The 26,636-nt window shown below is 59.7% G+C and overlaps 1 protein-coding gene across 1 annotated transcript; it reads right to left on the reverse strand.

Moving 5' to 3' along the window:
• Positions 1-603: 603 nt before the first annotated feature.
• RTN4R (reticulon 4 receptor) lies at positions 604-26,083 on the reverse strand. The gene is made up of 2 exons (XM_059409119.1): positions 25,851-26,083; positions 604-2,276 (listed from the first exon to the last, which is right to left on the reverse strand). The coding sequence occupies exons 1-2, from the start codon at positions 25,870-25,872 to the stop codon at positions 877-879; spliced, it is 1,422 nt and encodes a 473-aa protein (XP_059265102.1). The 5' UTR covers positions 25,873-26,083; the 3' UTR covers positions 604-876.
• Between the last annotated feature and the right edge of the window lie 553 nt (positions 26,084-26,636).

Here is a 26,636-nt window from a genome sequence, read left to right on the forward strand (position 1 = left end):
GTCATTTAGACCCATGCAGGGCCGCGTCTGGGGTTGGCATGGTGTGAATGCACACTTATGTACCCGGGCATGAGCCTAGGCAGGCCTGCCCACGGGTCTGGAATGAGACCGTGAGCCGTGGTGTGAGAGTACACATGACCCTGCCAGAGGGGTCTGGCCTCACCCACGCAGCTCTCCTTCAGGGCCACCCTGTCTGCCCGCACAAGGTCCTCCTGGGACCCCGCCCCCCAACCCACATGGAGCTGCAGGTGGGGGAGCTGGGGGGGCACTAGCTACACCTGGTGTGTGGTCCAGCCAGATTCATACCTCTCCCTAGACAGATGCAGCTATCAACCCAGCTTGAAGGGAAGGTGGCTAAGTTGCCTGATGGACTAACGGACGTTAATCTTCAGGGCTGGGGTGCAGGGGGTGCGGAGGTGGGTAGGGGTGTGACGCATCCCTGGTGACAACCATGGGTGCTACTGGGTTGAAATGGCAGGATGCAGCAGCAGGCAGCTCCCTTCCCTTTCGGGCCTCCATGGGCCTGTGACTGGGGCAAGGCTGCCCCTCCAGGGTCCACCTGCCTCTCCCTGCCCACCACACCCCAGCCCGAGAGGCCACGGCTTAAGAAAAGATCTCTTTATTCCACGTCGTCCGATATTTTTACACAAGTAAAATAAAATGCATATCTCTATATACCGCGATCCGGGTGGGAGGTGGCGTTCTGGAACAAACGCTCCGCCCAACCCTGTAAACATGACGGGGTGCAGATGGGGTGGGCGGGCGGGACGCGTCCATCAGGGAGGGCCTGCTGCCTGGTGCTGGCTGGTGGCGCCGAGGGGACCCCGTATGTACACACACCTGACTGCTGAGAAGGGCTTCCCACTCGGTGGCTGGTCAGCAGGGCCTGAGCACCGTCCACAGCACCAGCGCGAGGCCCAGCGGGGCCAGGCTGTGGGTGAGGCTGGGCAGGGCGCCCGAGCCTTCTGCGTCCCCGGCCCCGCCGCCCCCGCTGCCTGCCTGGCCCAGGCGGCACTGACTGCGGGTGCGGTTCTTGCGGGAACAGCCTGGCTTCCGGCGAGGGCCAGTGGTGGGGGGCCCAGGGGGCTCGGAGCCCTCAGGCCGCATCCTGCTCAGCGGGGGCTCGGCCGAGCCAGGCAGGGTCCCAAAGGGGGAGTCGTTGATGTGCCGCGGGCCAGAGCCGTTTCCCGGCGGGCTGTCCCCGGACGGCACCCGTCCCTTGAGTGCATTGCCGGCAGAGGCCGGGCTCCCAGCCTCAAACACCAAGGCCTTGTCTGCGGCATCGGGCTGGCAGCACTTGGGCAGCCCCAGAAGCTCTTCGTCAGCAGGCCTGCCAGTCCAGACGGGACGCGAGGGTCGGGCCACCATGGCGCAGCCCTCCAGGTCAGCGGCGGCCAGGCGCTTGAGGTCACGGCCGGCCAGGCGCAGGGGCAGGCTGCAGAGCAGCTCAGACGAGGAGCCACGGAACTGCTGCAGCCAGGCCCAGAGCGGGCGTGCCCGGCAGTCACACACCCAGGGGTTGTCATTAAGCCGCAGGTACTGCAGGCCGCGCAGGGGTGCCAGGGCCTCAGCTGGCAGTGCCGACAGGTTGTTAGCAAACAGGTAGAGCGTCATGAGGCGGCCGAGGTCACGGAAGGCATGCGGGTGCACGCGGGCCACGCGGTTCTGATGCAGAAGGAGGCGGTCGAGGCTGTGCAGGCCACGGAAGGCGCGCTCGGGCACACTGGGGATGCGGTTGCCGTGCAGGAAGAGGTGTGTGAGGTTGCCCAGGTCGCGGAAGGCGTCATCCGGCAGCGCCTGCAGCCCGTTGTCCTGCAGGTAGAGGTACTGCAGGGCAGCAAGGCCGCGGAACAGCCCGGGGCCGAGCTCCTGCAGGCCACAGCGGTCCAGGTGCAGGGTGTGCAGGCGGCTCAGGCCGCGGAATGTGGTGGGGTCCACGGCACGCAGTTGTGCATTGTCACTGAGGTCCAGCTGCTCGAGGAGGGCCAGGCCGCTGAAGGCAGCTGCGTCAATGCGGGCCAGCGCGTTTGAATGCAGCCACAGGATGGTGAGGTTGCGACAGGCACGGAAGCTGGCGGCGGGCACGTGAGCGATGCGGTTGCCATGCAGGAAGACGCGCTGGCTGGCGGCCGGGATGTCGGTGGGCACAGCCAGGAGGCCTTGCTGCGGACAGCTTGTTGTCACCTTGGGCTCATTGTAGCATACACAGGCCCCTGGGCACGGGGCTGCCACCCGCCACGCCTGCAGCCACAGCACCCAGGCCAGCAGCTGGCTCCCTGTGGGAAGAGGAGACGGTGGTTAATGGGCTGAGGGCCCCGTGAGGCTGGTGGGCATGCTGGAGCCAGGCTGGCCCCTGGGATCAGTCCTTGGGATGGTCTTGAGCAGGGCCCAGGACATGCTGTCAGCCCTGAAGACTCCGGGGCTGGGATCCTTGTTCCGCCTGCCACATGGAAACGACATTGCTGAAACCTACCAGGGGGTTCCACACTCCGCACTGGGCATCCTCACCTGCAGATGCCCCACGCCACCCTGCCCAGAGCCCAAACATACAAGCTGACATGCTCACACCAGCCACTCGAGGTTGGTTGGATCACCACCAAGGCCCCCTGGAAGCCCTCCTGAGATGGACACTCAAGCCTGCAGACACCTTCTCAGTACACCAGGGAGCACCGCGGGCCTGCCCACCATCTCTGTCAGCCCTGCCCCATTAGCCAGGCTGGGAGAGAAGCCCTTGGTAAACACAAAGGACCAGGTCAGCTGAGCTCACACAGGGCTGAGGCTCATGCCCAGGTCTTCTGCAGCTGCTTCTGCAGCAGCTCCTCCTGAGGGCCCTCCCAGGCTGCAGGAAGGTCGGGGTGGGGGGGAGGGTGCACTGGGGTTCAGACTCTGTGCCCTGTGCAGGTCCCCTGCCCAGGTTCCCAGAGCCCCTAAGGCCCGAGGGCTGCCCGGATTCTGAGGAGACCTCACCATGGCACAAAGCTGTACTTTAATGAAGAAACCGCAAGGGCCTCAGAGCCGTGAGCCACAACCCCTAGCAGCCCTCCTGTAGGGGGTCTGGGTCCCACCAACACAGGACACGAAACTTACAGGCACCATGGGCTCCAGAGCAACTCTGCTCTTACAGGATCAGGAGCCTGGATGCCCAAGGGCGGGGGCAAGGGAGCCAGGCAGGTGCAGCCCTGCCCGCCCCATAAGCCCCCTCCAGGCAGGCTGCTCCCTCCTCCACACATCCTGACTTGGCATGGAACTCCTCCTGCAGCCTCCTCCCTTCGGCCTCATTCTCTGCTTGATCTCCTCCCTGGGTGAGGAGCTTACTCCTTCCCACCAATCGATGCCTGCACAGTTCCTCCTATCCATCCCCCCTCCCTCTGCCCCACCACCATCTCCAGGCCAGACCCACACAGGGCCTCACCAAAGACCTATACTCTTGGGGCACTGCATCCACCCTGGTTTCCCCACTGGGGCCACACAGCCAAATATGAAGCTCACTGCCTCTCATCCCACCATTACAGCCCCCCTCTTCCAATGTCGAAGGTTCTTTCCTCCTTCAGGAGCAAGTCTATTAAAACGTGAATCCCCCTGGGAGGGTTATGGCTTATCAGCTAACACCTTCGTTGACAGATAACACCTGCATTGACAGCTAACACCTTTCTTGGCAGTTAGCGCAGAGCAGGATTCCGCACACAGGAGGCCGGCTGAGGGCTGGGGCTGGAGCCGGGTGGGAGGAAGGACGGGATCATGGGCCAGCTTCCCCCTCCCAGACCTGTGAACTTGGGGCCCCCCATTCACGCTGGGGCCCTCGCCACACTGGATCCTATCTGGGCCGGCACAGATGCATGCCCCAGGCCCAGAGCCATAGCAAGGCCAGCATGTTTCATGATCATAAACAGTCTGCCCTCCTGGACTTTGGTCCCCAGGATATAGGCACCCACATCCTGGGACTCATCTGTCCCTTGTGTTCCGTCAGCCTCCCCAGTGGGGCTGTTTGTTAACTGCCCGGTAAGGATTGGAGGGGGGTCCAGAGAGGCAAGCCTGGTATAGAACTCCCCATACCCAGGACACACCTCGCCAGGCTGGCCATGTCCAGGAGGCTGTGAGGGCCCCTCAGCCTCCTGTGCTACTTAAACTGCTGACATCCTCTGCAGGCTCTCTCCTGATGGGGCTTCTCAGGGAAGTCGGGCCTGATTATGCCAGCTCTTACCCCAGCGTCTCACCTGTCACTACGCTCTGAAAACAGCACTTCCTGTCCCCGAGGACTCACGGAAGAGGAAGACGTGGGATGGGGTGGGATGGGGGCTCCGGGTACTCACCAGGCCGGGCTCTGGACTTCACCACCACGGATGGGCCACGTCACCAACCGTGCTACGTCACAGGCATGCCAATGTCATCAGCCGCACCTGGCCACCCCAACTGGGCCACACCACCCAGCAGGCTATGTGGGCAGCCACCCGTCGTAACCATGTTTGCCACCATCTGAGCTGGTCCTCCCCGCTGCCAGGCAGGCCTGAAGCCATGGTCTGGGAGCTGGGCTGGTGTCAGGTTCAGCTGACTTCCCCAGAACCAGCTGCTCCTCCAGCCTCCAGCCCTCCCCTGCCCAGGCCCCCAGCAGGCTGTAAGCCACGTGCTTGGGGTACACCCACTCCAGGAATGGCCCAAGCGAGGCTCCAGGGCTGAGCTATGCCATGGGGATAAGTGGCAGAGCAGCAGTGTGGCTCGGCCCTGCTGGGAATCTGGCGTCAGACATGGCTCCATTCCTGCTGAGCTGACCGCTTTTCGGAAGCCAACTTCTGAGGGTCGGTCCCTCTGCACGGCTGTGCTGTCAGTGCAGCGGCCAGTGGTGGGCTTGCTTCTTGCTGCAGCCTCGGTAATTGGCTCCAGTCTGGCCCCCCTTGGGGCCTGCCTGCTGGTCTCCATGGCAACCCCTCCGCTGAGCAAGCAGAGGGGGCATCTTTTTATGAGATAATCAAACTCAACTTTGCGGCCTGTGTTCCTACTCACGGCAGGGGCCCTAGGGACACAGGAGGCCCTGCCAGGTTTCGGGATGGTGATCCCTGACCCCACCCCAGGGGCTGGAACCAGTCACTCATCTAACCCCCTCCGAACCCTAAAAAGTGCCCCTGCCATCTGGTCCCCCGATCCTGTCCCCTAACCTGTCCTCCTAGCCCATCCCCTCAGTCCCACCTCCCACTTGTACCCAGCCTCCCTGGGCTCCTGCTCTCAGAGAGCATTCAATACCAGCTCGCCTCCAAGCACATGACAAGGAAACAGCCCTGCCCCAGCCCCGGTTCACTCACAGCAAAGGCACACTCCCGCACCAGGCCGCCTGGCCCCCTGAGCCTCGCACAGACTGGAGCCGGTCCTTTTCCTGACTTCCTTGGGGCTGACTCGGGCCTCCTCTTTTCCTTAGTCCTCACCTCAGAATGGCCCTGTCAGGTTAGGGGGCTTCTCCAGTGCCCTACCCAAGGGTTCATGGGAGGGACTCCCCCTTTAGCTCAGTTCTGCCTCAGGAGCTGTGCTGATGGCACAAAGGCCACCACTGGGGAAGGACTGGCCATTTCTGCCTGGGAGGCTGTGGGGGGGAGGCAGTGACTGGCTTCTGCTCAGGGCCTCTCCCACTAGGGCAGCTGGACAAAGCAGGAATGACCACTAACGAGGCCGTGTGGCCTAAATCCCATCAGGTCTGGGGTGTGGTCCCAAAGAGCACCTACATTGCTGCCCCTGTGCTGGGGCAGCAAAGGGCCCAGGTTCTCCTTCATGGGCACTGCAGGGTGTGGGGGGAAGGAAGGGGAGGAGTAGGGAGAGGAGCCAGGAGGGGCGGGAGACTTCTGGGGACTCACCAGCAGCCGCAGGAGCCAGTGGGTGGGCGGACGGGCAGCTGCTGAGGTCAGCAGCTTGGGAGCGGAGATTGCCAGAGGCTATAGGTATAGGGGAGGTCTCTGCTTCCTTGCCTTTACTTCTCTCGGGGGTCCCCTAGCCCCAGGTCCTCGGGGACCCTTCTGCTGCCGCCTGCTGCCCCCACCCCATGAGGTCATAGATACAGCACAGGACTGGCCACCTTGTTTGCTCAGTGCCCTTGGATCTCCCTGTGGCAATAGGGTGGCAGAAACACCCTATTCTAGGGGGGCAGCATGAGATTCTACAAGTTGGCATAGAAGGCATGAGTCAGAGCTGCCTAAGAATCCATTTTCTTTATAATATCACAAGCCCATTTTACAGATTAGGAGACTGAGGTAGAGAGCAGTTAAGCCCCGGATTGCTCCAACCTGGAGATGGTCCAGGAGGAAGGATGGGCAAAAGAAGGGGCCACATCCAGCCAAGCCAGGGATGGAGCCCAGGCGGCGAGGGTGTAGGCAGGTACCAGGGGTACATAGCACCCTCCTGGGCCATCTGTGGCTGGGAAGGGACATCTCCAGGGAGGCTCTGAGTGGCTGCTTGCCGCCTCCCTCACTCCCAGAAGACTGGGGTGAGTAAGCTGAGAGAGGGGAGGTTACACAGCTGGGGCACAACCAGGACACTGGTCAGCTCAGGACCCTCTCGAGCACCAAGAACGTCCCCAGAAGGGTCACGTCACAGACCGCAGTTACACGGCAGAACGAGAGGCCACAGCTCAGCACACCAAGGCCAGAAATAGCTCTGGGAGGGGGTGGGGGGCTGGTGGCATTGACACATCGTAGAGGGTCAGGGCACCCCAGCAGTGCTGTACTCCCTCTTTCCTGTCCCGTGCCTGTTCCCCAGCCCTGCCAGCCCTCCACCAGTGATGGGCTCACCCCCCACTGTCCATTGGTCCCCTCCTCAGTCTTCACTCCTCGCTCACATTCACCTCCCAACTTCTAGACCATGTGCATGCCCTTGGCGTTTCCCTGCCCCCTTCCTTGGCTCCGGGGGGCGGGGGGAGGAGAGGGGCAGCCCACCCGTGAAAGGGCCTGCCTCTCCCAGGGGTATGGCTGCCAGCCCCCACTGGCAGTCATGCCCCTCAAGGCCCCACTCCTTATTGATCTTCTCGGGGCAGTAGCTGCAGGGGCAGGCCAGCTCGATAACAGGCAAGGTCACCTGTCAGGGAAGGAGGGCACTGGACCCAGGGCTGAGCAGTTCCAGCATGCCAAGCTGCATGCAGTGGGGAAACTGAGGCCCAGCGTAGGCCAAGCGAGCAGGAGCAGCCTCCTGAATGCACCCAGCACCCAGGTGGATGGAGGGCCGACAGAGGTCTACTGAATCCACCTAGGAGGCTATTTTGTTTTCCTATCTTACAGGGGGGTGAAAATGAGGTTTGGTAGGGGAAAGCACTTGCTCACAGAACCAGGACTAATAGGATTCCCAGCCCCATGGTGTCTAATCACTAAAAGGGCTTTCGTGGCAGTAGGGAGTTGAAGCTCCCCCTCCCCACCTTCCCATTACCCCCACCTCCGAACACAAGCTACGTTCCCCCTTAAAATTTCCAGCTGACACAGCACCTGGGAGCGCCCTGGGTCCCTTTCAAAGGCAAGAAACCAAGGCTGCCAGGGGAGGGGCCGGTCCACCTGAGAGCTTGAGGTCTTGGGTGCACAGCTTGCATTAAGGGTATGTCCCCGAGGGGATCCCGCACGACAGGGGCCCCATTGGATGCTGTCAGCGTGAGACCAGTCCCGGGCTTATAATGCTGACCATAGGGAGTCACCCTGCTGCACGGCATGTGCCACAATGGGAATTTAAGGGACCATGGAATCCCGCCCTGGCTCCAGACATCAGGGGGACACCAGGGAGGGGCACCAGAGCCCACTGCCAAGGTGAGCATCCAGGCAGACCCTCCGATGGGTGGGATCCTGGGCCCTGTAATCATGCCTTAGGAATCCATCCTTGGTCAAGGCTGGCCTGCTGGAACTGAGGGCTCTGGAAGCTCATCCTATGTTTCCATCTGAAGCCCACCTCTCTTGGCCCCTGCCCCAGGGAGCCCCACACCGGAGGCTGATGATGTCGGCCTCTGGAGGCTCTGTTTACCTGAAAACCCACCCAGCATGCAGGACTCCCTCCCCCCACTGAAGGGATTCAGACAGCAACCTCTCCTTCGCAGGTGGGCATCCCCTACCCCCTCCATCGAGACCACCAACAAACACCCATTGCCCAATTACCTGGAGAATCTGTTTCCACAACCTCTCATCAGTTGGCCTCTCAGCTCATTCAATCTGGTGGCCAGCGTGGGCTCGAGTCCCGGAGGATGTGAATGAGGTATCAGCCGGGGGCCAATATGGCCCTGGTCTGCCCCGGCAGGGGGCGCAGTTCAGGAATGGGGCTCTCCCAGGGTTGGGGCCTGGGACCTGCCCTGCCACGTACCTGCCACCATGCCCATCTGCCCTCCCTGACCCCTTCCCCCTGCCAGCTCTCACCCAGAACTGGGCGCCCAGCCCCACCCCAATACACCTCACCTCCTCCCAGGACCCTGCATCTATCTGATACCTTCCCAAAGTTTACCGTCCCTGTGAGGCCCAGAGAGGGGAGAGGGGACTGATAGAGCCTCCAACAGGCAGACACAGTGCAGGAGTGCACTCTTGGGTACACTTGTCAGAATGCACACCAGGGGTGCGTACAAGAGTAACACCCACCGTGGGCACACGCTATGGGAACACACACTTGGGGTGCACGCTACAGGAACACACAACAGGCGTACACTTCTGGGCCTTCGGCTGCCAGGGCCTGGGTGGGTCAGGGCACAGTGGGTGAGTTGGCCATATAGCAGAGAGCTGCTGTGATGAGGCCAGAGTGGGACTAGACTGGAGGGTGCGTCCCCACCTGCTCAGGAGCCTGGGCATTTGTCAAACATCACGGGCAAGGCAGGCCGGTGGCCTCTGTATGACTGGGGTTCATTCTTCTACGAGGTGACAAGTGCAGGTCTCGGGGGGCGTGCAGCCCCTCGCCTCCTGGGATCCACCAGTTCCGCCCCTTGGCTATCTGTCTCTGATCAGCCCTAGTCCCGTTTGGGGGGGGTGGTGGTGCAGAGCTGGATTGCCGCCTACCTGAACTGTCCCAGGACAGCTGAGCTCTTGCAAACACTCTGAACAGGGCAGTCAGGCCTCGGGAAGGGAGGTAAAGAATCAAGGGTGCTTAGGGGCTTTGTAACTGAACTGGGGTGGTGAGGTCGGGGGCAGCACCTGCTGAGGCCATGGAGAGGCCCAGTGGGGGCTGGCGAGGACCTCTGGACAGAGACAAGTGGGAAGGGCCACAGGGTCTGGCCCTTTTCAGGGGACAAGTGTTTCCAGAGGCAGTGACGAGATGCTCCCATTTGGGTCACCACTGGCCAGGGCACTGTGTCCAGGTGACCAGAGTGAAGCCCCGGTCTGAGCCAGTGGGTCCTCATGCCTCCTCTTCCATCAGCATCTGGCAAACCAGCCTACCAGCCACCACCTATCTTTGTAAATAACAGGTTATCAGCATACGGCCATACCTGGGTGCTTACTGTGCTGCTCTAGCGTCCCCACAGCTTAGTGGAGTAGTCCCCACACGTGGTGTGGCCCACAGAGCTGGCATTGTTCGGGATCTGGCCCTTTAGAGAGACAGTCTGCCAACCTGGCTTGTGATTGGAGTACGCAGAGTACCTGATGCCTGTGGGTACTGCCACTCTCACCCTCATGGTGGTCCTACAGAGGTCACTTGAAACCCTGCCCCCCCGCCCACCTAACGAAAAGTAAACCAAAGGTCAGAGAAGGCCACTGTCTTGCTGAGACCACATTGCTGGGATGGACAGAGCCCCTCTCACGGGGCTGGAGGGAAGGTGACCCCCAAATGGTGTGTAGGTCAAAAGAAACACAATGATTTTGCTAAAGAGGCCTTTGAGGGACTGGTGATCAAACACGCGTTAAAGAGGACGCTTACAACACACTCGGACAAAGCCGGCTGTAGAGGAGGATGTCCTCAGGGTCTGGGGTGGTGGGGGGAGGAGGCACTGATCCACATGGCACCTGCTTGTGCTGCGGGAAGACAATCTTGGGAGGTGATCTTGGAGTCTCTGGGCTACAACCCCCTCCATGCCAATCCCTGTGCCCTCCTCTAGGGGCTCTGTGGCCAGGTCACACGGAGGCCAACCCACTGGCCCACTACCATCAGCCTGTCCACTTGGGCTGGGAGGAGGGGACATGGCAGGTCAGGTTTGAGGCACTTCTCAGGATGACAAGGTCCAGGCCTCAGCTGACATAATCTTCCCATCTGAGAACAAAGAAAAAGTACAGGTGGGATGAGTCCGTCAAGAAAAGGAGAGAGGCACAGAGTGTAGGGGCCTTCTTGCAAGCAGGCTTCCTAGACCATTTTGTGGACCTCTGGCCAGAATCTTGAATGGAAAGTCGGTCATGGAGGTCTATGATCTTTTTTTTTTTTTTTTTTTTTTTAAGATTTGATTTATTTCAGAGAGAATGAGAGAGAGAACGAGTGTGAAAGAAGGGAGAGGGTCAGAGGAGAAGCAGGCTCCCCACTGAGCAGGGGGCTGGATGCAGGACTTGATCCTGGGACTCCAGGATCATGACCTGAGCCGAAGGCTGTCACCTAACCAACTGAGCCACCCAGATGCCCGGAGGTCCATGATCCTTGTCACCGATAACACTATCATCGTCATCACACCAGTCATGGGCAAGTCCCTCAGACCGCAGACAGTTCAGAAGCAGCCTGGGACCAACCTGAGGCCAGGCTGGAGTGCAACCAGCCTCGCACAAGGGTGGGGAGCCCCAGAAGTAGGTGAGCAGCGGGACAGTGTGAGGTGGGCACCAGACACCCCTGAGGAGGGTTGTAGCCCAAGGATGCCCATTCCAGCTTCAGTGCCTTGGCCAAGTCAGTCTACACAGGGCCTGTACCAGGTGACAGGGAGGAAGAGGGGAGAGATAGAGCCCTTGGCTTCCCTGTCTCCCAGGACTGCTCAAGGCACAGACTCCCTGAGGTCTCATGACATCCCACAGCACAGCAAGGGGATGACCATTGACCCCACTTCCAGACAAGGGCACTGAAGCCTAGTGAGGTGAGCTGATCATGTGTACCAGCTGAAGCCAGGGGACAGGATCTCAGAACCCCTGAGAGGCCAGCTGCTGAGCACACCCCCACGCTCTGAGCAACTTGGCCCCCACGCCCCTCATTCTCAGCCCAAGCCTGTTGTTCCCTGAGCTAGTGGGCTCTGGGGTCTGGTAGTCCCAGGCTCAGAATGAGGGCTCTGTACCCCTTTGGGTAGTGGCTGTGGAAGCGGCTGGCCAGCTCTGGGTCTGTCTCAACACCGTGAGATCTGGGGAGGACAACAGGCTAGCACCAGCCTTTCCGGGACCCTGAGATGCCTCCAGCTCTGTGGCTGGTGTCCTGCCTCCCCAGAGGACCTTCGGTCAAGTCCCATCTCAGGTGAGGAACCCACGGTGGTGAGGCCTATAGCTCAGAGGTGGCATCCCAGAGACATCGTGATTGGTAGCCTGGCCAGACGGTCTTGCTTTGTCCAGGAGAGGTGGCATCCAAGTAGGAGGAAGGTATGGGTGGTGGGCCCAGCGGCGAGGCTGTACACTGTAAGCTTGCCTAGAGCCACCATTCCATCCCCAGCTTCAGGCTCAGCCTCAGTGGAGTGAGGAGGCTCCCAGACAGGCCTGTGCAGCCCAACTTGAGTCATGAGAGAACCCTACCTTGCTCAGCGTGGCCTCAAGTTCTTGCTGCTTCTCAAGGAACACTGGTGGTTCCTTGAGATTTTCCTCCTTGGTGGTTTTCCTTGGTGGTTTTCCTCCTTGCCCACCCACCACCTGTGTTACAGACAAGTGGTCATCCCCCCTCCTCAAGAGCCAAGATGATGATGATGAAGTACGTGTTAAGAAGGGCAAGGACCAGGGAAATGGGGCTGCTCCCCTGGAGAAACATCCAGAGAAAGGGACTCCATCGTGGGCTTCTGGGGGTGCTCAGGGTAGCCCCTTCCTGATCACCCCAAACCTGCCAGTTTATAAGCCCTGCTCTTAGCAGTGCTTCCCTAGAACATACGACCAGAAAACCAGGGACCTGGAAAAAACTTGAAGGCAGACAATAGGGAAAACAACTGTAGAGGAAGCAGAGACAGTACAGGGAATAGATAAAAGTCAGGGGAAAAATCTAATCAATGTCCTCTCAGGGATAGAAGGAGATTTAAAACAAGAACAGGGTGCTATGAATAAGGAGCTCTGAGAAAACAAGAAGAGTAACTGGAAGTTAAAAATAGAATTACTAAAATTACTAAAAAAAAAAAAAAAGAAATCAATAGAAGAGTTGGAAAACAAGGTCAAGGAAGTCTTCTAGAAAGGAAAACAGAAAGAGAAAGAAAGAAAAAAAAATTGACGAGATTCAGAAGACAAATATAGGTCAAATATCAGAGAAAATAGAGGAGAAAAAAGTTATCAAAGAAATAATACCAGAAAATCTCCCAAAGCTGAAGACCCAGCCCTCCACTGGGCAAGTGTCTAGCATAACAGATGACATTCACAATGTGATTTCAGTCCCCCAGGGGTCAAAAGAGGTCTGAAGCTCCCAAGGGAAAAACAATGTGGCATAAGACCTCTCTACAGAACACTGGATGCCAAGAAGATAACAAAATGGCAATGGTTTCAAAATTCTGAGGGACTTTCTTTTCTTCTTTCTTTCTTTCTTTTTTTTTAATATTTTATTTATTTATTTGACAGAGAAAGACACAGCAAGAGAGGGAACACAAGCAGAGGGAAAGTGAGAAGCAGGCTTCCTGCCAAGTAGGGAACCCAGTGTGGGGCTTGATCCCAGGACCCTGGGATCATGACCTGAGCTGAAGGCAGATGCTTAACTACTGAACCTCCCAGGTGCCCTGGGACATTATTTTCAACATGGAATAGGTTTGCTAATATATGAGGACTCACAGAATGATTCTTCACAGTGAATTCCTTAGAGAGTTAGTTGGGGAGGTGCTTCAGCTAGAGCTAGGATATAAACCCAGAAAGAGGAAAATGTGGGGCCCAGGAAACATTGGGTGATAATGGCAGTCCTGGGCAGTTATGAGTAAACCACAGCATGCCTGGTCCATGTGGGGACAGCAAGACAGCAAGGCCTGGGGTCAGACCTCCCTGGAGTTAAATGAGACACCCAGTAGAACACCTGAGGTGGAAAGAGAAGGCACATGAGGGTAGTAGATGGGACATAGGGGAAAAGACAAAGTCAACTGTAAACTCCAGGGAAACCAAAGGCCATACAAGAGCAGAAGGGTCACCAAAGTACCCCGGGCTCCTCCAACCTGTGGTGGGGTGGTGAAGTGCATTTATGTGACTTCGGTTGGAAAACACTATGACTAATGGTGGTGAAGACAACCACTTGGAAAAACAGGGAACAGAGCAACAGTGGCTGCCTTTAAGGAGCCCCTTTAACAGGGGCTGGGGCAGAGCAAGCCAATTCTCAGACTAGCCCTAAAGGACTGGGTGCAGGTTTTAACTTTGAGCAAGATATGGTTGACCATTTTATCTTTTCAAAATGACTGCATATTTGGTGCTGAAATCTCAGAATTAGAAATAAAAAAGAGAAAATAAAGTGTAACCCCCATCTCCTAAGTACACTTGATGGGACAGCTTCTGGCCTGAATATTCAGCTGAGTGCTCAGGCCTCCCACATCTGGACAAAGGCCCACCCCATCTCCTTCTCATCTCTGCCCAGTTCACAGACATGAGACCCCCCCCCCACCTCAGACTGAGGGCCCCCCAAGAGCAGGGAGCCCAGCAGATAAACCTGGCAGGGGGCTGTGTGCACATGGGGCCTCAGGAGTGGGAGTCTGTGGCCTCGGGGAGGGCTTGCCCTGACCTTGGCTGAGCGCAAACAGGCTTTCCTCAGCTTCAAGAGCCCCAGTTGCGTTTCTGCCACCGAACCCGTGGCACACAGGCAGGGGCGACGTGAATAAGTAATTGCTCTTTTATTAACGAGTGATAAATTATTCCTATATGATTGTGTGTGATAACTCTTCCTTATTTGAAATCAATTTGGGATGGAAATTGTTGGCGGCTTCTCACCAGTGAGGGTGGGAGGACCAGGCGCCGCCGCCTCCTGGAAAAGCAGGTCAGTGTATTTCGGCTACTTCCTGAGGTTGATGCGCCAGGAGCTGGCGTGTGGAAGGGGGTTGGCTGCCTGGGGGGCGGGGGCTAGGTAGGGCGGCCTTATTCCCCAGCACCTGCCCCTGAGACCTGGGAGGGGTACGGGCAGGTGCTCCCGCTTGGCCTCTCCCCACCTCCAATACCTGCCGGAGGCTCCCAAGAGGCCCAGCCTACCCCACTTGACGCCAAAGAAGGGTCAGGTTGGGGGAGGAGCCCCTGAAAGCCCAAGCCCTGCCCCCATCTTCACTCCCTCCTCCCCCGGCTCAACGCTCCCTCCCAGGCCAGGCTGCAGGAAACCAGGCTGTGCCCACCTCTCCGCGCTCCTGTTTCTCCCCAGCTGCCTCCCTGCCACCCCCAGCGCGGAAGTTACAGGTCTGAGAGGCTGGGGCACCGCCTAAGCTCCGCCATGTTGCCCAGCTCAGCCCAGACACCAGACACCAGGGACCTTGACTCTCAGGTCTGGCTTGATCAGCTGTGAACTGGAGAGCTTGGGTCTGAAAACCTGACAAATCCCCAGGGCTAGAGGCATTTGGTGGACTCAGGGTTCCTGATACCACCCCCCACCTCCGTGCACTGCCAGGGCGCACCCATTTCACCATGCACCCCGCTTAGCAGGTGCTTGCTTCCTTCTGTCGAGCCCCTCAATGAGCTGTGCTCTGGGCTGTGGGCTCCACAGGGACAGGAGCCACAGCTGGTGACCAGCACACACCATAAATGTTTGTCACATAGGAGTGTAAGAAATGTCCACCACTACAGACAGGAAAGTTGCAGACTCTGTGAGGCTTGGGGACAGCGTTCCCCAAGGATGTGTTTGGAGAGTCCCCAGGAGAGTCTATGGGGTACCCACGTCCCCATAGGGGCAGGGCAATAGCACCTGGAAGCCAATGCCAATTTCACCTGTATTACAGAAAGGTTTTTGTCTCCCCCAGATTCCTATGTTGAAGCCCAAACCCCCAGTGTGATGGCATTTGGAAGAGGGGCCTTGAGAGAAGGGAACCCTGAGGAGGTCATGTGGGTGGGGCCCCCATGATAGAATGAGGGCCCTTATAAGAAGAGATACTGGAGGACTTGTTTTCACTATCTCTGCATGGGGACATGGCGAGAAGGTGGCCATCTGCAAGCCAGGAAGAAAGTTCTCACCAGAACTGGACCGCGCTGGCTCCCCGATCTCAGACTGCCCGCCTCCGGAACTGTGAGCAAATAAATTTCTGTTGTTTAAGCCACCCAGTCTGCAGTATTTTGTTATGACAGCCTGAGCTGACTAATACAACTTCTTTCTTACATCTCTGATATGTCTTCCCAGATTTTTTCCAACACACACGAACCAGTAAAATCAGGAACATTTTCAGTTTGGTTTGTATGGTCTCCTGTGCCAACGCTGGATGGGGCAGCCCTGCCCTGAGAAGGGTGAGTGAGGAAGTCCTCTGTCAGGGGGAGCCCCCTTGCAAGACCTCCCCATGCCATGGGGTCCCTGCCGACCACAGCTGGCCCTGTGGGATGGCTGGAGAAGGCCAGGGCTTTGGTGCCCACTCTGCCTCCCTGGGGACTCAGGTAGGCCTTCCAACCTCTTGGGCTCTGTTCCATCACCTGGAGAATGGGGATAATCTCACAGGGAATGGAGAGACCACACAGCCCACACAGGGCTGGTATACAGCAGGTACACTGGAAATGCCTGGCTCACCTGTGGGATCATCTCAGGAATGCTGTATGTCACCCCTGGCAGGGAGCCACCGTCCCCACCTGACAGAAGGGAGCTCAAGTCACAGCTAGAAAGGGCATGCTCGGTTGTGCCTTTGCTCAGACAGTCCCCCTTTCCAGAATGCCTGCCCTATTCCCAACACATTCCCCTAGAAGGGCTCTTCTCCTCAGAGTCCCATCATGCCAGTCCTTGGAGGCCTTCCCAACATGTTCTCCTCTGGCACCACAATCACATTCAGTCCTGTCCCCAATGCTGGACTCGACTCTGATGGGGCCACTAAAGGGAGCAGGTAAATAAGCAGAGTGAGCCCTAGAGACTGGCCAGGGTCACCGCTCATGGGTTCTCACTAAGGGTTACATGGCGGGGGGAAAAGCATCAGCTAGGCCTGAGGGTTCTCGCGTGAGTGACATGCCAAGCCAGTCTTGATCCCACCTGGGCCTCGGGGAAATGTGGGGATAGTGCACTTAGCGGTGCTGGTGTTGGCCACCAGGCAGGGCCTGAGGGGGAAGGTCTTCAGCCCCTCACTCCCTAATTGCCACCACCTGCTCTAGGAACATACTGCAACCCCCCATCCGCCGGGGTCCCCTTGTCTCTGATGAGGAGGGTCATGCCTCTCTCAGGCTTCCTGTGATCTGGAGTGGAGAAAGAGTCAGCCACGGCACTGGGAAGGGCTCTACGGGGACCCTGATGTGCATGTGCACACACACACACACACACACACACTGCCACCATCCACCCTGGGCCACCCTGGGGACTGGGCCATGGCTCCAGCAGCAGGTAAAGAATGGAGTCCATTAGGGCCACCATCTGTCTCAGCCGTGATGGGTCCTCTCGGTGACATCCAGGAGGTATGTAGATGGAATATCTTTATGGGGAGAGTTTTTCTTTTGCCAATTTTCGAACAGGAAGCCAGACACTTGTCACACCTGTCCCCGTGTCAGCCTCTGCCTGACATAAATTGGGGCTGAGGCAGGGAGATGAAAGACAGCCTGGACACGACCGGTGTGCAGTGGCCACGTGTCATATGGCCGGGAGCACAGAGAGCGGGGGCTGGCCTCCCACTGGGGCTGGGCGGGGGAGGGGCAGGCCACTGTCCACTCCACCCTATCTTTCCAGCCTTAGATCCCCCCCAGACCCCCCTCTCGGCTCCCCTCTTGGCCCCCACAAGCTCCTCACCTAACTCCCATCTCCTCCTCCTCCTGCCAAAAGTCTAGGCCCAGCTCAGCAGTCCCAGCCACCCGGCCTGGAGTCCGCTGTCCCAGAGTTTCCTGTCTTCTGCTCCCCCTAGGAGCTCCCCCAACCTAGACCAATAGCTCTAATGTCTCTTTAAGACCCAGGGCCAGTGTGACCTCAGGGCGGAGGCCTAGCCTTCAGAGTCCTCACTGCGCCCCCACTAGCACTTCTTTCTCCTGGGACCCTCATGGACTTTGGGGTATCTTCCTGGGACCTGAGGGGCCTTGGGGGGCAGAATGCATGGCAAGAATCTAGGGGTCCCTGCTGCCTAACACAGGGCTGGCCTGAAACTAAAGGCTAGAAAACACTTCACCAAGAGAATGGAAAGACAAGTGACCCTCTGGGACCTGCCCAGGACCAGCCCCCACTCCCAGGATACATCTTTTTTTTTTTTTTTTTTTTTAAGATTTTATTTATTTATTTGACAGACAGAGATCACAAGTAGGCAGAGAGGCAGGCAGAGAGAGAGGGGAGGAAGCAGGCTCCCTGCTGAGCAGAGAGCCCGATGCGGGGCTTGATCCCAGGACCCTGGGATCATGACCTGAGCCGAAGGCAGAGGCTTTAACCCACTGAGCCACCCAGGTGCCCCTCACAGGGTACATCTTGGTACCTGGCTAATCCCCTGGAGGGTGGGGAGGGCTCTGCCCAGGGGATGCTGGGGGACCAGTTGCCAGGCCATACTCCAGAACCACATCCCAGGGTCCCCCTCAGCTCCTCCATCATCCCTGTCACCCATGCCATGGGCTAAACAGTGCTCACTGCCAGGGAGAGAGTGACAGTCCTGCATCTTCCTCAGATGGCCCTGGGGATCTTGGCCTCAGCCCCCAAGGAAACCTAAGAGCCCAATTCCCACCAGGCTCATAGGCCACTGCCTCACACAGCCTCATTCCTTGGGAGGCCCCATGGATCCTGGGGGTGAGGGCTGGGCAGGGCTGTGACTAGGCAGCACTGTGCTCTCTAAGGACAAGGAGGGGGCTGAATGTGTCCTGGGAGACCATGGAGGCCTCGAGCAGGGGGGCTGAGGGAAGTGGACAGTAGAGAGCTGCGAGAAGCATGGGGCCGGGCTCTGGGAAGGGTGAGGGCAGGGCAGAGCATCAGGGCCCACTCCCAGTTCCTGGCTGGGGTGTGCTGTGGTGGCAGGTGAAGGCCTGTGGAAGCAGGTGGGAGAGCTGGGTGTGAGCATCCAGTGGGGCCCACGGCCCCCCCAAGACTGCGAAGATGTGCCCAGCCCATTCTGGTGGCTGGCCAGGACTAGCCTTTCTCTGTAATTCTGCTTCCAGCTACATTGCTGGGGATGGAAGGTGCTTTCAGGCTGGTAGCCAAACCTAGGGGGGCAGATGGCCCAACCTCTGGCTGCCTGCACTCCACCCCGCCCAAAGACCACACGACACCCCTTCCATCATAACACAAAGCTGCTGCAAGGTGAACTGTAGGGGCAGAAGTCTCCACATTGTGAAGGTAGAGGGACCTTGAATTTCCTTCTGAGTCGGTATGGGGTGACCAGGACCAGTGCCCACCTGCCCCAGGGTGGGACTTGGAGACTACTCACCTTCTGGGGGCCCCAGATGCCCCTCCAGACTCCTCTGCCACTGGCCCTGCCTGGACTTTTGCACATCCCATCCCCAGCACACCACCAAGTGAGGAATGGCGTCCCAACCCTATTCCTCACTTGGCTCCCCATGGCATGAATGGATAAGTCACAGACTCCCTTTGGGACAGGCAGCAAAGACCCTCATGGCAGGAGGACTGATGGGGGGAGTGGCAGGCCCAGACAGGGGTTCCTGCTCTGTGCTTCCACGGCTCAACTGAGTCTTCTGCTCCAGGAATCACAGTGGCCCACACATGCTTCTTTACCCTGCTGCCCAAGTTCCACCATATACCACCCCCCTCAGGGGAGGGCAGCTGTAAGACTTGATAACGTCCTGTTATCCCCCCCTGGAAGGTGGGGACCCCATGACCCACTGAGGGCCCTGGATGTACCATCACCAACCTCCATCTCCATAGGAAGTTCCAGCCTAGGGCAGCGGGTCCCACCTGAATAGGACCATCAAGCTCCCATAAGGGGCTGGGCCTTGTGGGCTGCATTCAACACTGATTCCCCCTTCAGAGTTTCCTGTGTGACAGAAAGACTCAGAAGGTGACTGACATACCCAGGTGCTCAGCTGGCTCTGGGCTAAAGCCAGGAGGGTCCCAAGGCCAGACACTGCCTGCCCAGGCTTTACCTGGAGGGCTTCCCCCATCGGATGGCATCTCTGTCTCTCTTTAGAGCTATGCCTTTGGTCATCTGAGTCCTGGAGAGGGGCCGCCTTCTTGCAGCCACCTGGGACAGCTGGGCTGCCCCTGACGACTGGCAGCCATCCCCGGGGGCCAGGACTGCCAGCTCCTGCGTCACCTGGGAGCTCACTTCCTGTGTCCCAGTGCCAGGCCTCAGCTGGACTCAGGGCTGTGGAGATGGGAAGGCAGGCACAGGTGTGCATGGCAGGTGCTGAGACCAGGGAGCTGGAGGCCTCCTCTCGTGGGGGTGGAAGAGGAGGTTCCCAAAGGAAACTCCTTGGCCCAGGCCCTGAAAATAATGGGGGCCCCTCCTGGGGTAAGACATGGGAGAGTTTAAGCAGGAGGGGGCCTGGCTGGCAGGCCACATGTTTTAGGAAAGCATCTCAGAACCTCAAGGGAGGACAAGATGGCAGGCAGGCAGCTGTGGGCGTCTGTGACCATGGACCTGGGCGGGGACCAGTCCGCAGCAGGCCCTCACTGAGGCATAAAAGGGAATGGATTTCCCTGGAACACAACCTGATCCTGGACGGGCCTTTGGAGATGGGAGGCAGCCAGGACCCTGGGCCTTGGTGGGTAGATATTGGGACTGGAGGGGCAGGGGGTACAGGGATGATCAGCACCAGACCGACTGGATCTGGGGGACTTGTGATTCCACTGAAGTCCAGCTACACATGCAGGGAAAATATATGTGGAACTGCTGGGTGGGGGACAGCCTAGGGGCCTGGCATACAGCAGGGAGGCAGTAAATGCTTGCTAAGCAATCACTGGGACCTGAGGGCCACAGCAGAACTCAGTGACAGGCCAAGCAGGGCCTCAGAACTGGCCTTGGTGTGTGGGTGGGGAGGCAAGAGAGTCTGGGGGACTCTGGATTCCCGGATGGTCTTGTGCCCCCCATCACCACCTCACCTTCCATGTTGACTCACTGACCCTTGCTCTTTACACAGCACCAACTGTGTGCTTGGGGCTGCGACACGATACCAGGAGCCAGCCACCTAGCCCCCACCTCTCTCCCCCAGAGTCCAGCACCCTACACACCTCAGGCTCAAGCGTTTTCCCACCCACGAAGGCACTGAGCCAGAAGCACCACCTCTGGTCAACAGCCGTGGATTACGGATGAAGCCTCTGGTGACCAGGAAAGGGCGGGTGCTGCCCAAGGTCACACAGCGAGCCGGCGCTGCACAGGCTAATGCAATGCCTGCCCAGACTTGGGATGGGGAGACTTCTGGCAGGTCTCTGAGCCCGCCCCATCTGGGCCCTGGCAGGAGGTGAATAAAGGCAACATCTCAACAAGGTCACAATAGTTGGGACAGATGGAGGACACAGCGCTGGGACGAGGCAAGAGAGGGGCAATCCGAGAAGGCTCCCTGGAGGAGGTGAGGGGCCCAGAACCCTGCCTTGGCCTGAGCCCCTCGGCACTCCACCCCCTTCCTCGATGGGCCCTTCACTAGCTTCAGCCTCAGTCTGACATTTCCCGTGACATTTGCTGCAAAGAAATAGAGTCATAAACCCAAAGGTTAAATTTGCACATTGCCTCACACTGCCAGGAGAAGTGTGGTCCCTCCACCCACCAGGTGCTGTGGCTGCAGGGTTTGTGTAGGATGGCCGGCCCATCCCTGGATCCCTTACTGGGGGCCCGAAGGTCTCCCTCCCAGGCCCTCTGAGAAATCTCAGCCACTGTTACCCAAAACAGTTTCTGGGCACACCAGTGCCCGAAGTATGTCGCATAGGGGTGTCCTTCAGAGGCCCTACCCGATCTGTTTGCAAACCCGAGGCCCCCAGACACCCTGCGGTAAAGGAGATCTGCCCGTGCCACCTAACCCAGCCAGTCCCAAATTTGCTTGACCGCGAAACCCTTGCTCAGTCGCCACCAACATTCTGTAGAACTTCAATTATGCGGAGTGTGACCTGTGATGGTCGGTTGGGAACGCCTAGGTGCTGACCAGAGAGCAGAGGAGCACACCCAGGGAGCTGGGTGGGCTGCTTGAACAAAGCTGGGTCAGCTCCTGACAACCCAGACTTTCCACTCGGGCTCCCCGCATCACTGCTGGCCCAGCTCCATGTGCCTGGGCCCCGACAGGGCTCGTAATCTGCCCAGCCCGCCTGAGCCAACCCAAGCCCCTGGCCTTTGCCCAGACAGCACCTTCCATGGCCCCTCCAGAAGGTCTGCCCATAGTCCGGCCTTTCAGCTGTACCTCCTGGGCCTGGCTGCCCAGTCTTTGGCGGGGGTGGGGTGGGGGGTGTCAAGCCTGTAGGATGGTGCCGCATGGCCCATCCTCCACCCTCTGAGCAGAGCAAGGCAGCGGGCCCATGGGGAGACAGGACTGTCAGGACGCTGCAGGGTGAAGGCAGAGGTGTGTGAAGGGGGCAGAAGAGAGGCAGCCAGAAATCCAGATGCACAAAGGCCATCCCCAGAGTCAGAATCCTGATCAAAGCCCAGAAGCAGATTTTAGGACTTGCAGAGCCCACCCATGAAATGTTGGGAGGGGGTGGGCATCAGGGCCTGCCGCCTTTGCAGTGGGGACAGGGTGCCTGTGGCCAGGCCTACAGTGAGGACAGCGGGGGCACAGGCTGAGAGCCCCTCCCGGGGGGCCGGCCACCAGACCATGGATAACTTGAGAAGCTGAGGCAAGTTCGGATAAATAAACGATGGCGAATCCTCAGGAAGGGATTCCACGTACACCAGTAAACCCATGATTGCACAAGAATAGTTCCCGATGTGCAAAGTGTTTAAAATACAGCGACAAAAGAAGAAACTGCAGCACACAACACCCGGCCGGGCCCACACGCTCCGGTGACGGTTTGCGGAGAAGCAGGGTGTGTGGACAGCGTGCCCACCCTCTGGCTGGGCTTCTGTTTTTGGCTCTGGGACCACCTGTCCTTTAAAGCATTTGATCCTATCAACTCAGGAGGGCAAGGATCACATCCCTGTATTTGCCTGGCTCCAAATAGAGTCTGACAGGCTAGGGACAAATGAACGAGTAAATGAACGGATGTCTAGACGTCTGGAATGGGGCAGCTGGGTCACAGGGTTGGGGGACACCAAGGGGTGTTTTCGAGGGGTTACCTTGAGAGGGGAAGTGGGGGGCTGAGAGGCCAGTGCTCCAGTACGGCTGAAGGGATGGGGTAGGGGGGTATGGGCAGCCAGGCCGGCTCCTATGGACCTTAAGGCCCAAGCCCTCGGTAGCCACCAAGGGACAGGCAGCCCTCCCTGGGACAGGCACAGTCAGAGGTCAGGGTCCACCAGGCTGAGGGCGGGGTGGCAAGAACTCGTTAGGCAGGCACAGCCAAGAGCCCATGGAGGAGCCCCACAGCAGGGCCCAGGGGCAGGAGTGTCACACTCATACCCGCTCCCCTCACACTCCCTTTCACTCATTCAAAGCCATTCACTTATTCATTGTGGAACTCCTTTCCTGGTGCTCCTGTTCTCCTAACCCCTTTCCGGCTGCACAGACTGAGGCTCTGTGGAGACTCTCTGGCCACAGGCCCAGAAGAGCAGGAAATGCAACCCCGGGGGATGGGTTCCTTCTGCCTCCACCAGCCGGGACCCTCCCGGTGCTGCACCAGCTGCCATGGGCATCCGTGCCACAAAGCGGTGGATTTAGGTCTGGGGCAGGGAGCAAGGAGGGGCTGGAGCCAAGAGGCAGCACTGGCCACCGGGAGCACCGTGAGCCCGAGTCCCCTGGCCTGGGAGCAGCAGATGGAGAGGGAGCTTGGAGTCCAGAGAGCATGGGGGAACCAGGGCCGCACGAGGCTAGCCCCCAGTGGTCTGTCACTCACAATGAGTAAAGGCAAACCTGGGTCTCGGGCCAGCCCTCAGGTTCCTCAGACAGCAAGACTCCCTTTTCTGCCTTCCGGAGCCCTAGCATATCCTGAGGTGGGGCTCTTCTACAGACACTCCCATAAGCCCTCTTGCTTCCTGAGACGCACTGGGCCCTCTCCCCTACCTTTCATCTGAGACTACAGGGAGAGGGCCAGTCCCAACTGCAGGACAGCCAGCTGGCTGTTAATCCTCACATAGAGAAACTGAGGCTCAGATGTTCTGCAGGCTTCCTGCTGGTGAGAGGCAGAGCCGCTTGGGAAGCACACGGCTGGCCACCCTCCACCTTTTGCAGTGCTCTCACTTCCTGCCCCCCAACTGCCCGTCACACCTTTCAACTCCCCTATGACCTCTATGTGCCTTTGTTTCCCCATCTGCAAAGAGGTGGAAAAGAGGTCCGGTTGGCAGTGCAAGAGTTCTGGGAGGACTTCCATTTGTGGGAGTCACTGCCTGGGGTGGTGTGTGTGGGGGTGGTGGGGGGTGACGTTTTGGGTATTTTGAAGTCAAAAACACTGGCATCAGAACCCTGATTCCTGGCCCGTGTCATGGGTGAGAAGGCTGAGGCACACGGAGGTGAACTGTCATACCCAAGGTCATACCAACAAGGGGTGGCTGTGCCAGGACCCAAATCCAGGAAGTTCTGTGATCCCTGCCCTCTGCCAGGTGGTTGTGTGCTGACCACCACCTGGCTCAGTCTGTCCCCTGGAGCTTGCTTCTCTCTCACCTTGTTTGGCTTAGAAGAGAGGAGCAGCCAGCCCCTTAGCCTACCTGGCCATGGGGCCCAACCTCTGGCCTACCCCTCTGTTTCACCCCCACACATTCTAGAAGGATGACCCACTTGTCTCCATTCTCTAGACAAGGACACAGATGGGGACCAGTCAGGATGGCCCCACCTCTCTAAGACCCTGGCCCAATGTCCTCCTCACTGCAGTGAGAGTGGGTCACCCACACCCTTACTCAGTACCCCACACAGCACCTGAGCCCCATACAACACCTGAGGCAGGTGACCTAACACAGAATCCCTTACTGATAAGGCTCCTACCACGGAGAGACTGAGCCCGGAGGGCAGGGCCTTCCTGAGGTCACCCTGGGTCAACCTCAGGGTGGACATACACCTACTCCCCTTGGGCTTAGTGGCAGTGACTACAGAGCATAGAAGAAGGGTCTGGTCTCTTTGTCACTGTGTTGACCTCCAGGTTTGAAATGGGCCTTCCCTGCCCAGGTGAGTCCCTGCCCCCATCAGCCTCCATTGCTCCAGCCCAGGGGGCAGGGGAAGAGGGGCTGGGAGCCCTTTGGCCTCACAACTTGGGCTGGGTGCCCTGAATTATCTCCCTGGCACACACCCCTAGTGCCGCTGCTAAGGATTTGGGTAAAACCTGCTCACAGTCTGTCTGGGTGTACGAGGGCACCCACCCTGGAGGCAAAGACCCACACAGGGATGTGACCACAGGCACATACGGGCATGTGTGCAGAGACACACACGTGCAGAAGCATAGACACACACACACACACACACACACACACACATACACACACACACACAAAGACCCAAGGGGCTGTGGAGGGGAGACTCCCAGGACACGGGCAGAAGGCAGACAGAGGGGGCCATGCTCCCGTAGCCGGATTCTCACCCCTCCATCTGTGAGCTTTGGCTGCCCAGAGCCTCCCCCTCAACACATGTGCATGTAGGCAAGGAAGCGGGTCCGCTAAGGGGCCCCAGCATGTGCCAAGTGTGGGGACCACAGCAGGCATGCTATGTGCACGCATGTGTGGCTGTGGGCGTGCAGGCGGGGGCGAGGACATGGATGTGCGTCCACAGCACGCGCACGCGCATGTGTGTGTGTGTGCACACTGGGGCAGCCTGGCATGCATGTGCACACGCGGTGTACAAGTGTGCAGCCCTTGTAGACACGTGCACGTGCAAGGAAACGTGTGTGCCGCCTGCGGCACGGTGGACATCAGCAGGGCGGTCTGGGTGGGCACCAAAGGAGCACTCTCCAGGCAGGGCATGCCCAAGTTCCCACCCAGGAGGTCCTCCCCTCGACCCCCCTCGCCCAGACCCCTGTTTCAGGGCCTCGCAGCAGGGAGCGGAAGGCGTCCCATGAGGGCTGCCAGGGAGGGGACGCTGCAAGCCCCATCACTTCTGGAGCCTCTTATCTGAGCACCCCCGCTCCCGGGGTCCTCAGGCTGCGGGTGGAGGCTGCTAAGGCGGCCTCTTCTCCACCTAGCCAGCCCCCTGGGGGGGCAGCTCTGGGTCAGCTCCGCCCCCCACGCCCTCTACGGTGGCCAACGCCCCCACTCATCCTGCTGCGGCCTGACCCCAGAAAAAACCAGAGGTCCTGAGCGGAGTCCTCCGGGCAAGGGTGGAAGCGACCCGATACCCCCACCCCTGCTTGGTACCCACGTTTCTGCAACCCTGCTCATTAACCCCTTCGAGGCCGGGACGCTCCGACGATGGACCCCGCCCTTCTAGCCGGCAGACCCCACCCCTGCCCCGATCGGGCGTCCGGGGCCACTCGGCCCCGCCATCCCTGGCCCCGCCGCCGCGGCCAACTTTCCCGGGAAGCGGCAACTTTTCTTGCTGCCGCGGGCTCCGCCCTCCCGGGGCCAGGGCGCTTGCGGCCCCAGCCCGGCGCGGCACTGCGGTGGCCCTCACGGCCGCCCAGTGACCCTTATGCCTGCCTCGGAAGCCCCGGCCTGGCCCTGCGGCTCTGGGAGGTGCCGTCCCCACCGTCCCCACCCCGCCGGCCCGGCTCGGGTGCGGAACGGCACTCACCTCCGGCGGACGCCCTCTTCATCTTAGGGGTCGGGCGGGGCGCGACGGGGACCGAAAGTCGCTTCGGGGCCGGCGCCCGTCTCCCCGCGGCCGGGTCCGCATCCAGGCGCCGCCGCTCCGGCCCGGCCCCGGCCCGGCCGCGGGACGAGGCTGGACGCGCTCCACTCCCCGGGTCGGCTGGGCTGGCGGGGCCGCGGGCGCGGAGGGCGAGGGCGGCGGCGGCGGCGCGGACTGGCGGGGCGCTCGCGGCGCGGGCCGGGAGCGGATGAATGTTTTATGGGATCATGTGGTTTGACGCGCGAGGAATCCGCCCGGTCCCCCCCGCCGGCCGGGCCGGGGCGGGGCGGGGGCGGGGCGGGGCGGGGCCTCGAGGCGGGCGGGGCGCTCACCTGGGCGCGGGCCGGGCGGGGGGCGTTAAGGGGGGCGGGGCGGGGAACCGGGGAGGGAGTGTGGGCGGCGCGGGGTCCCGGGGCACGCAGGCCGGGCCGCAGGAGGCGTTCAGCCCGCCCGGTGCACCGGCGCCGCGCGGCCCCAGACAAAGGCGGCGCATTTCTGAAGAGGCGGCGGCCCCTGCAGGCGGCCGCGGGGATGGCGGCGCCAGCGGTAGCCGGCTGGGGGCGCTGGCCCGAGGGCGTGGGCCCGAGGGCGTGGCGGCCCGTGTGGGGATCCCGGATAGGTCCAGCCATCGGTAATGACTTTGTCCCGAGGCTTAGGGATCGGGGCACACCTCTGCCTCTGCTTCCTCGCTTCACTAAATTCTGGAGCCTCCCCGCCCAACGGCAGAAC

This window comes from Mustela nigripes, chromosome 8, assembly GCF_022355385.1.
Source record: "Mustela nigripes isolate SB6536 chromosome 8, MUSNIG.SB6536, whole genome shotgun sequence".
Lineage (NCBI taxonomy): Eukaryota > Metazoa > Chordata > Mammalia > Carnivora > Mustelidae > Mustela > Mustela nigripes.